The sequence below is a fragment of the Sceloporus occidentalis genome, unplaced genomic scaffold (genome assembly GCF_023333645.1).
Source record: "Sceloporus occidentalis isolate IW3139 unplaced genomic scaffold, rSceOcc1.0.p SCAF_6, whole genome shotgun sequence".
Taxonomy (NCBI): Eukaryota; Metazoa; Chordata; class Lepidosauria; order Squamata; family Phrynosomatidae; genus Sceloporus; species Sceloporus occidentalis.
The window spans coordinates 105,646,395-105,658,352 of record NW_028316986.1 but is presented as its reverse complement, the minus strand read 5'-3'; the positions used below and the strand labels follow the sequence as shown (position 1 = coordinate 105,658,352).

The following is an 11,958-nucleotide window of genomic DNA, read 5'->3' as shown; positions in this document are numbered from 1 at the left end:
AAAATAAATTGAAGATATGCAGGAATAATGAAAAATGAAACGGTTCAAGGATTGACCAAGGGAAGTCACAGTGTTTTATGTTTTATGTTAGATGTATGCAACTGAATGAAATAATGTATTTTTGTTTTTGTGTTATGTGTATAGGTGATTATGTTAATGTAGGTTTGAATGGGATAGAAGATTTTAGATGTTTGTATTGTAAGATGTATTTATAAACAAAATTTTTTTTTAAAAAAGGAAAAAGGAGCGAAGGGGAGGGAGGTAAAGATGAGGAGCCTGATCATGTCTCCTGCCTCCTCCTTGTTCCTTTCCATCTCTAACTCGGGGGGGGGGGTGTTCCTTGGGTCTGGGAGTGTAAAATTTTCCAGATATGATCCTCTCCTCCCCGCACATGTGCGAACACGCTAATTCGCAATGAAGAAGCCGATGGGTACATACTCATGTGATGAATTCATTTGCATTTGCACTGCGTTCTTTTTTGAATGGATGCTGTGTTCGTCTGTGCGTGTGATAAACTACTATGTAATTTCATGCATTTTCACATTGGCCCCACTTTCTTCCTCTGTGGGGACGGTGATACATTCCTCCATGTGAAAAAGTCCTATGTAAGGGACAAGCTTTCCAGACCTAAAATGAAAGATGCTTCTTATGATATAGGATGCCTGGCAACCCTACTAACAAAGTCCATCATATATCTTTAATGAGTGATGAAATCATTTTTGAAAGCTAATAATTCCTGTTTTATGTCCAGCCCATATTATGATTTACCTGTTGTCAAATACAGACTTCTGACTATCTAAACCATGGGAATAATTCAAAGACTCCCTAAGTAGCTGAACACACTTAGCAAAACATTACAAATTTTTCTAGCATTAACATTATTTCTTTATTTTTCCAACATTGTTGCATTGTTATTACCATTAGCACTCTCCCCTTCCTCTGAGGCTATTTATAAAATGTGTAACTTTTTCTAGCTTATACACAAAAATCCCTATCATACCCAGCTTGTAAACTTACAATTTAATAACAACTAATTTTTAAGATTCGGTAGATTCACAAGCAGTCAAAAACTAAGAGGCTGATGTTGAAAAGAAAAAGGACCTAGATCTTGCTAAATATGCACAATTATGTTTTTATAAGTATCAATCTGATCTTTCTGGATAAAGGTCGCCGTGGACTACAATGTACGTTAGGTTAAATACACAGTGTGCAGAAGAGGTTCACTTTTTTCCAAGTAATGTGGACAGAAACTATGAAACAATCTCCTCTCTGGCACTTTCTCTTTGTAAATCTATCCCTTTGGGGTGCCAATGGAGTTTTGTTGTTTTTAGCATCTATACTGGGGAGAAGAATACATGATAAAAATAGCTAGAAGGAGGGAAAGTTTAAGCCTCCCCTGCCCAGGTATGATGGTCCTGTTCTAGACTGAGGAAGGAAGGAAGGAAGGAAGGAAGGAAGGAAGGAAGGAAGGTAGGTAGGTTCCCTTAGATACTATATCAGGGATGGTGGGCACCTTCAAATGGTTCAGGAGCCAAATGTCCAAGGCCAGGACCATCTGAGGGTCACACCAAGCCCAGAGATTTGTGGGGGGAAATGGAAGTGAACAGAAGACTACATCTGACTGGTGGCAGGGGACTAATGCCCTGCTTTTGCTCACAGCTCCTGGTGAGGGGAGTCAGTTTTTCATGGGAAAAATTTTGGTATGTGGGAAGGCCATTGGGTGCAAGAACAGCCTTAGGGGATTGCAGTATACTCACTCCATGCTACATATTCAACACCCCATAATCTCTTAGATGGTTTTTGCCCTAAAAAAGTGAAAAGAGCACCAAACATTTAAAAAGTGGAAATGGTCCTTTTTATTAGCCAAACATTTTTCAACAACCAAGTCTATGATCAGGAAACAATACACAGTACAATAGCACACTAAAATAAAACTAGCATCTAGAGTCATGGTTGGAAAACCCCACAGTTAATAATTTTACATTCTACAACTGGCCTCTCGTTCAACGTTTCTATTGCTTCCAGTTCCCGGAGAACGTCTGAGCCCTCAATCACCTGTCTAAAGAAGGAGGAAAAACAGAAGTTACACCAGGTATTCCCCATCCCACCCCAGTTCTACTCACTGCTATAGCATGGTCTAAGGACACATGATGCTGGGGCAGGCACTCTGGTGCATCAAAGCAGTTTTGTATGGGAGATCACTAGCAATAGCAGCTTCGTTCAGATCACTAAGAACCCACTGAATATTGCTTTGTGTTTAAAGGTGGAAGAAAGGTAGGATAACATTGTAACCAAATAAATAAAATTATACTATACAAACTTAAAAGTTGCATTTTATCATTAAAGCAATGCTTCATCCCTGTCCCCTATTTTGCAAGCTGTAACATTTGTAAATAGGATTTGTCATAGAACTCTTAGACATACCCAAAAGCCACATATTTTTCATTCAAGTAAGGTGCTGCCTGAAGTGTAATGTAGAACTGGGACCCATTGCTGTGACGTCCTTTGTTGACCATTCCCAGAACACCTCTCCTGTCATGCGGAACTGCAAAATTTTCATCTAAATAAATTCAAAACACACAGTGTTTATAGAATTGTATAAAATTACTTTAATTTTCTTTCTTTCTTCCTTTCCTTCCCTTTTTTGTGTGTGAGTAATTTACTTTTTTATGACTTTAGACACCAGAGTTTGAATCCTTCCTCAGCCATGGAAGCCAACTGGATGACCTTGGGCAAGTCATTCTCTATTAGCCTCAAGGAAGGCAAAGCACCCTCTGAACAAATCTTCCCAAGAAAACCCCATTATAGGCTTGCCTTAGCATCTCCATAAGTCAGAAATGATTTGAAGGCACATAACAACAAATTTTGCATCTCTTTATCACTCCTGCCCTAGTGTGTGTTACAGTATCATTAGTACAATGAGAAATAGTACTGATATTTTTTGATTTCAGATAGACAAGTGAGAAATACATGTTAGGGATTCCCAAATGGAATCCCTTTGTCTAGTGCCAATTAATGTCTAACTGCCTTTATTTCATGATGCTGAGTTTCTCCATACCCAACAGTGCTAGCCTAAGTACCCTAAATACGTTCTGATCTTGGAAGCTAAGTAGAATCAGCCCTGGTTAGTGATTGGGTGGGAGACAACCAACTAATACCAGGTACTATAGACTATATTTCAGAGGAAGGCAATGGCAAAGCCACCTCTGAGGATTCCTTGCCTTAAAAACTTCTACATCCATGGGGTCACTGTGAGTCAGCAGGTGACTCACACACACAAAAAAAACTATACAAATAAGTGTAATAAAAAGAATATGTGAACTATCTGTCAAACAAAAGGCTAAAGTAGACTTCAGTTAGTTTATTGACTTAATTTAAAATGTGCATTTTGCCTAGATGAAGGAGACAGCCAGTTGTTTGGGAGGAAAGGTTGCATAACCTGTCAAAACAATAAAAGTGCTCTAAAGTTATTTGTCCTTGAGCAAAACAAGCTAATAGTTTTTGGACCATAAGGTAGGGGGAAGGTACATAAAATGCAATGGTGACAGTGGGACTAGGTTGGACAGAGGTGAGCAAACTTTAGAGCTGCATTGAACTCCCAGGTCAAGCTTGGGCAGTGTATGTTGGTGTGTATGTCTGTGAATCTATTATGTCAACCGTCTCTCCAAAGTCAGTGACATACATTCCTGGAAGGGCTACAAAAAAGGGAGAAAATAAAGGTATGCTGATCCCATCTGATCTTGGACACTACATGCTTGGACTATCAACTGCTGTATGTTATGTTTCAGAAGAAGAAACTGGCAAAACCACCTCTGAGTATCCAGTGCCTATGAAAACCCTATGAAATTCATGGGGTCCCCATATGATGACAAGTGACTTGAAGGTATATACACACAAGCATGCAATAACCTATAGGGCAAATGTTGCTGGAGTTTTTATTCTGAACATATTTGTCTATGATTTTGTAAAGGGAGAAGCTGGACAAGCCTGGTTGGAGCCAGCCAGTCATATAGATTGTGTGTGTGTGGGGGGGGGGGTGTAGGGGAGAAAGGATACAAAAACCGAGGCTTGTCTGTAACAGAAGGCAGATAGGCGAAGGCTGACGTAGAGTTAGGGAAAAGCTGTAATGTAGGGGCTGTACATACTGGCACGGAAACACCGTCCCTCTTTGCTGCGCCATGAAACTAAACATTATGTTTCTTGCATAATTTGGTATACCATTCTACAGTTCAGATTTGATCTCTAGCTTTACTTTTGGTTGCTGGACTTTTGGTTGCTGGAGCAACCAAACAGGGCGGCGATGCTGCGCAGCAAAAAGGAGCTGCCTAGAGCGGTTCCTTTTTGTGGCGCGATAAGGGCTGCATTGCAGCCCTTATGACATCGCTTCCACCAGAGGTGTGTGGGTGCTCCAGCACCCTTACGTTACAAGGCTCTGCCCCATGTGGACGGGGCTGCAGCCTTGTGATGTAATGGTGCCGATATTAGGGCTTGGCGCATATAGATGCTGTGCCACAGCGAGCCCGAATTTTGGCGTCAGGACATCACAAAATGCCCGTGTGTACTGTCCCAAAGACAGGACAGTCTGCCAGGGAGAAAGAACTGAATAGCAGGGTTGGAAGCTGTGCATCATTAAGTAGATCAGGGGTTAAGGCTTGATCTGATTGTGTATTAATACACTTATACTATTTTTGTGTTCTTTTTTACAACTGTGCCTGGCTGTTCCTGTTAGGTTTGAGAGTCTGGCCATGCTTACCACATTGACCCACTGAACACTGAATCCACTTGTCCATATAGGGATCACATTGAGGCCAAGTATCAGATCCAGGGAGGAATCTTAAGGGGCAAGGTGAGTGACAGGAACCAAAGGAATTGGAACTACCAGTCTGGAAAGGAGCTCTGTCATATATTTAATTCCAACAGGATACTCACTGACAGGTTTACTTAGAACTACAATCTAACTTTTTTCCAATTCTCATTTCCTTACCCTTGTTCTAGTTCAAAATTTCCTGCCATAAGCTGAGCAAAACTAGATGCACCTTGTGAAGAAGCACAAAATTGCACTTTCTCTACATGAGGCTTTAAGTTCCCTTTGTGTCTATTCACAAACAAAATCTGTTCCCCTTTTGTGGAGGAAGTGAAAGTGCTATAAGGGAAATGTAATGCACAAATGAGTATTTGAGCTGATGTGTAGGTTTCATGTGAGCACTACAGTACTGACTTCTGAGCTTCCAGCAAGTAACTACAATACAGATGAATTTGTACTGTTTCATTTAATCTCATTTCTTTTACTAGGATACACTTTATGTTCAGGAAGTATCTTTTGGCTACATCCATGAAGCCAAAACTTTATATATCCTGGACTTTGAAAATGTCCCTATTGCGCATAGCCAAGAGGAGGAGGAGCCTGCCTGTAAAAGATATCCTCTCCAGCATAACATCTTCACTAGGGACTAAAACAACATGCAGGCATCTAACATCTCCAATTTTTTTCTCCCATTTGGTTTGTAACAACTTGCCTGATGAAGAAGCCATGAAGTTCTGAAGGCTTGCAACAAGTATATTGTGCAATTCAGTTGGCCAATAAAGGCATCACCGATGGATTTTTGCTTCCTAGTTTGGTTCTACTAGCACATTTCAAGAGGATACAACTACCTTCAAAGATAGGTCCATATATCGACTCGCCTCCATTTCCTCTTCCTCCATGAATGTCTAAATTTAAAATAAATAAATAGCTAAGATATTTTTATTGGAAAGAGGCTGAAATGAAGCTCTATTAAATATAATTTAACAACATTAACTAACAAGAAAGGCAAAAGGCAGTTTTCTTCTATATTCTGGTGCTTTGTACAGGTTTGTTTTGAGTGGCCAGTGGCTATTTTCTTAGATCTGGCTCCATCTGTGTAAAAGACTTCCATATAATAATGTCTGTATAAAAATTCTCAATCTGTTTTCCCCCCAGTCCCATGATTTATTATTTTTTGCTTAAAATATTCTTGCTAAAAGTCCTTCTCCCTGCCTCCAGTGAGAAATTATAATGTGTTTGCGTCTTCTGTGTTCATCCAAATCCCTTCTGCGCATCAGCTTTATTCTCTTCAATGTAAGGAAGATCTGTGTGCACATAGAAGGATGTATCAACTCATCTAGTTCTGGGGGAATGAATGTGGAAGTCCACTCTGGTGAGGTACGCTCCATTCATGGTTGCAGCATACCACTACCTTGGTCTGTTTTCAAGATTTTGAGAGGTACTGTATAAGCAAGGCTTCCTTTAGCCCAGTGCATAGATACTACTATTGCATTAATATTACTATCATTTTAGAGTCTTGTTTTGTTTGTTTGTTTGTTTGTTTTTAAGATGATGATGGATGTGAAGGACACAATAAGGTATGCTGGCTAGCACACCAATTATTAGTTCCAACCAAAACACAATCCATTAGACTTTGGTCTAATGGATTCACTGTGTCTAGTATAGTTGGGATTAAAAACTACATTTAGGCCATAAACTGCAACATACTTTTATTGTATGAACAACACCCACCTCCTCCTTGTATCCAGCCATTTTTGACAATACGGTGAAAGATAGACTCCTGGTAAGTGAGAACTTTTCCAGATTCAGTGTTTGTTTTCTCTCCTGTACACAAGTACTTGAAATTCCTACATGTCTTGGGACAGATATCAGAATACAGCTGTACAATGGAGAGAAAAAGCATGTGATAAGTTTCCACAAGGTCATTCTGAAGGAATGGCCCTGTTATATCTGTGGGGAGAAAAGCACTGCATGAAGGACTTTATCACATGAAACCAAACACTGCAATAACTGCTGGTTAATAGCATCTTTTGTGGGAATTATTACACAACGTTGCCTCTTTTCTGTTGTTATCATGGTGGGAGATGGTTTGTCAGGCATGGAAGATTAATCACTTTCATTTGCCAGTGATCTGTCTGGCCTGAATCAGGACATCTCCCCACCCCCACCCCCCACCCACTGAAAAAAAGGCCCTTTTGGATAACATTCTTTTTAATTTACTGTATATTTCTTTGGAAGATGTTTGTGTGTGTGTGTGTGTGTGTGCATGCCAAACTAGGCACACACTGGGCAGTACTAGGTGGGCAGTGCCAAATGCTGCACGTGTTGAGGTAGCATGAACAAAGGCTGTAATGTCACAGATATTACAAAAATGTGATAAATAATACAGTAGTCCCATGGCTTCCTAGATTCATAAAATCATAAAATCATCGAATTGGAAGAGACCACAAGGGCCATCCAGTCCAACCCCCTGTCATGCAGGAAATCTAAATCAAAGCATACCCGACAGATGGCCATCCAGCCTCTTTTAAAGACCTCCAAGGATGGAGACTCCAGATTGAGTCTATCTACCTGTAATGCAGTCTTTCTCTTTTCCTACTGCCATCTACCTTACCAAGCATAGAATCTAAGCAGTCCCTCAGATGGATAATTTTGTGTGTAAAGTTCTTATGTCCTTCAGCATTTTAAAATGCATTTTAAACATGTAAGCATTTGCTTTTCTTGAATGGTGAGCATCAAATGCCAAGGTTTGATAGTTCTCGTCCAACTTACCTCAAACAGTAGTTTTCCAACAATCACCTCTTGAATAGCTATCTCCAGATACACAAATATGTGCTGCCAAGATAACAAACCCAGAGGTCAAAGTAGAATACACCAAATCATTAAATAAAACTTCTCCCTTCTAATAATTAGTCATGTTTCAGAAGGTAAAAGATTGAATTACAGTTAGAAAGAAACCAAAAACTACTGTGCATACTCATGTATACGTTTAGAATTGTTAATCCAAAAATGGACCAAAAAATCTGGGTCAATTTATCCATGGGTCAATGTATAGAAGTACATGTATATAAGTATACAGTATATGTATGTACTGTATTTTAACTCATATAAAAAAGGAATCATCCCCTGGTGAAAAGCAAGAGTACAATCTGTCCTGGAAGCACTGGTTAATTAATTTTTAAAAAGGTTTTCTTTAAAGACATCACATGTTACCAAATTTTCACTTCAACCACTATGAAACTATGTATATGTAAATGCATTCTGTGCATATAGTTTTGTAATTTAAAGGTATAATTTTAATTTTGCTAGTTGTTTTATGTCACAACTATTACCATGGCATTCAGTGATATGGAGGAATTATGATTAATGAGTAACATTAGTTCAAAAAACATGACTAAAGATTCTGCATGGTGTGGTATGGGCAAAGGTCAATGTGGGTATGTGACACCTTGAGTTACTGTGCCAGGTGACATCAACCCTAGTGACGCCAGTATAAACAGTTATGCGTCTGGAATTTTGTAAGTTTTATGGCATTGTTTTCCTTTGCTTCAACCTTTAGATTCTTTGTTACATGTCCCTAAGTTTTACCCTCAACCTATCCATGGGCCATATCAAACTACATAATTTGGGCCCCAAAACCTGCCCTTGACTGATACATGAGGTTGACTTATAGTTGAGTATATACAATAATTTGTCTTGCTGTTCTAAGTTGGCCACTGGGCTGCATTTTTGCCCATCCTTGCTTTAGAGGATTGGGAATGTGCTGTTAACTTGCAGATACACATTGCTATAACCAATGTTTGCTGTGCTATCAAAATCAGTCAAATTTTGATAAGCACTAGCCATTTACAATCTCATTCCTACTCAGTTTGGCTGATTTGGACACCACATCAAACCATAACAAGAAGAAATCAGAAGCAGGCACTGGCATGGGTGAAAGGAAGAGTGAAATTGCAAGCCCATAGCACATGCCCTCCAAACCATAGCTCATTGTGTTATCATAGGATGCCTACAGCAGACATCCTGCACAGTTTGTCTTGCTTGCAATAGCAGATAGTTAATAAATAAGACTTTGCATGTCTACCATTCACTTAGGAACAACATGAAGTGCACATTTAAAGATCCAGGGCATATTTTGAACCTACTTTCTTGTTTCTCATGTATTTAGTGAGGAAATCCTGTGTAATTGCTTCATAAAGTGCTGTTGGTTTAAAGTCTTTATAATCCCAAACATCATAAGCCCATTTGAGTAACATTTTCTCATCTCCAAGGAGCTGACCATCAATGAAACACATCACATTGGATGCATACTCCCATGTTTCTCCTCTCAGCTCCTGTGATCAGAAGGCAAAATATCAAGTCAATGCATATTTAAATGTAAAGTAATAAATTCAACATGCAGATTTTACAAGGATGAGAACAATAATAACACAGAGAAAGAGACATCTGAAAATGTAAGGCGTGTTTCCACTGAGAAGGGCAGACCCTTGCCCTTATTTCTGAGCACTTCAAGATCGAGATCCTAAACTGAGGTTTTGTAGGAGTTGTGCATTAGTTCTGCTATACACTCATTGTGTTAAATGTTGGCATTATGCAATTGTACCAATGCACTAGATATTTAGCTGAATACACATGTTGATTTATGTGCAATGGCACTTCACATGCACCTCCACTTTCACAATCTTTAAATAGTTGATCCAGATTGGACAACAAATGTTCAACTGCTTCTGTAAGAGAACTTACATACATGCAGGACAGCAACTGGATTCAGAACCAAGTGTGTCTTTCATCTGACCATAAACAGAGTGCCTGTCTGAGTTCTACGCTAGGAATTGTTCCTATTATCTGCTTCTGATCCTGGCTGGTACTGCACTTTGGTATTTTTGGATTCAGACATCCAGATTATATTATCCATGTACCTTCAGCAATGTTCCTTACAACAGCTGGACAATTTGGACAAATGTAAGAAGGAAAATGGAACACTTCAGGCTTGGCTCATGAACCAAGATGTTAGTGCTCCAGTCTGCAAGTAAGTGCTTGTTGTCTTAAGGATAAGACTGGGGTGTTTATCAATGAGGAAAGGGACATCTATCTCTGTCTTATTAGACAATAAGGAGCATTGAACTTATTTTAAAGCAAATATGCATAGGTTAGGGATAAACTGTGTAAGTGTTTGGTAATAAAAACCACCTCCAAGTCTTCCTTGCCTAAGAAAATCCTATGAAATTCATGGGGTCACCATAAGTCATCAGGTGACTCAAAGGCACATGCATATACAAAGAACAAAGAAAGAAAAAAGACATGTAAAGTTAGTGAGGGATGGATTCATGATGTCAAAATGTGCAATGGCACTGACAGTTCTTGCTTGCTTTGGAGCATCTATATATGACTTTCAGGGGGCTTCAAAGTATAACTTGAATATTAAAGCAAACAAGAACTATATCATAATTTTAGATACCTCAAACTATTATATGGTATAGAAATCGATTAAATAGTATCTATTCCGTTGTTTAAAATACTGTATGTTTGCTCACACACTTATCTGGACTCAATATACTGTAATGCAGATTTTCTGCTTTTATGAACAGAATCTGGACAAGGAATTTTCAGAAAGATATTTCAGTCCAAGCTAAGCATGCAAATATGTCTACCATATACAAGAAAAACTCAAGATTTCACTAATTCAGATCAGTTTATCTTGTTTTAGAAGTAGTAAAGCATACCTTCTTTTTCTCCTGTAGATATTCATCCCATGCAAATTGCAGTAGAGGAAGTATTTTAGGTTCTGCTATCTTGGCTGGAAAATTTCTCCTCAGAGTCTAGATATTAAAGATAAAATAAAAATATTAAAATATTTTAATACTTTTTTTATAATGTTCCTCTCAAACTACACATAACTGAGATCTTGCATCAGGAGATGCATTAAAAGTATTGCAAAAGTATGATACATCTTCCCTTTTGTAGGACTTACCTTCCTCCTGCATGCTGTGGCCAGTGGAGAGTGAACAATGGCTGAGAATCTTAGAGTTGGAAGGAACCACAAGAGCCACTTTGTCCAACCCAACTAAAGCATCCCTGAAAGATTCCCATCTAACCTAGACTTCCAGAGATCAATAGTCCACCATACAGAAAGGCAGGATGGAGGCAGTAAATACCAAGATTTTTTACTACACCTTTAAAAAAAAGTATCCCAAGCCTCAGTACTATTCAGCCAGGATCTGTTTTCCATTCATTCATTCACTATAGTAAGTTATGTGCAAGACAAGAGGCAAGCAGCCCATACAAATAGCACACAGTTGCAGAGAACAGAAGGAAGATAATAGCCAGTGGCTTCGTTTTACTGCTGTTGTAGTTGCTAGAAGAGAAGCCTGCAAGGAAAGTTACCTCTGCAGCATGTGCTGCCATGTGAAAGGAGGGTTCGGTGAGAAGCCCCACAACTGCCACCTCTTGCAGCCTCACAGGCTCCCTGGCATTTTTAGCCCACATCGTTCACAAGGATTTCCGTCTTTTCACTTTGTCTTGCTACTGCTACGCTGCCCTTCTTCCAGGTCCTTTGGGAAAGGAACATAAACAATCCCACTCGCCATGGCAACTCCAGTTGGATGCCAGCATTCTGCCTAACCGTGAATTTTGCTGGTCTGCGATTGGTTCATGGTTTCTTTTGAATTTATACAACAAAAGCAACCACTTTGTGTGTCAATATGTCTGTTAACACAAGGAGATGTTATAAAGTATTCAGCTTTTCCACCTTAATTTTTAAAAGAAGTCACAGTAGTGGCAACAATAGTGACTTAAAAGTCATTGGAAGAACCAGGCTGCAATACTGGTTAAAATGGTTTTATTTATGTATCAAAATATTGGCTGCCTTTTCAACCTCATCTCCTGAAACTCTAATACAGATTAATCACATGGAATCAAATCATATCAATGTAATGACCTATTACATAACTTGAAACAGGAGGTTTCTTTTTAGAAACAGAATACAGAATTACAGAATTAAAATTAAATTAAAATAACCTCATGAGTATTCCAAAAATCTCCTACATACAGGTATTGCAGACAACACAATCTTTTGAGACAAGCATATGGGACTTTATGAAAAACCAGATTATAAGTCAGTGGCATTGCTGTATTTAAATTCTAATCTTAGCTCT

At 39.0% G+C, this 11,958-nt stretch overlaps 1 protein-coding gene across 2 annotated transcripts; it reads right to left on the bottom strand.

Annotated features, from left to right (window-relative positions):
• Positions 1-1,854: 1,854 nt before the first annotated feature.
• LOC149311228 (putative inactive peptidyl-prolyl cis-trans isomerase-like 6) lies at positions 1,855-11,430 on the bottom strand. 2 transcript variants are annotated; one of them, XM_089530594.1, is made up of 8 exons: positions 11,189-11,428; positions 10,528-10,623; positions 8,950-9,138; positions 7,577-7,639; positions 6,536-6,683; positions 5,653-5,709; positions 2,425-2,560; positions 1,855-2,059 (listed from the first exon to the last, which is right to left on the bottom strand). In XM_089530594.1, the coding sequence occupies exons 1-8, from the start codon at positions 11,288-11,290 to the stop codon at positions 1,948-1,950; spliced, it is 903 nt and encodes a 300-aa protein (XP_089386720.1). In that variant the 5' UTR covers positions 11,291-11,428; the 3' UTR covers positions 1,855-1,947. The 2 variants fall into 2 exon arrangements, with proteins under 2 accessions (XP_089386720.1, XP_089386721.1); XM_089530595.1 differs by lacking the exon at positions 7,577-7,639 and having other exon boundaries at positions 11,189-11,430.
• Between the last annotated feature and the right edge of the window lie 528 nt (positions 11,431-11,958).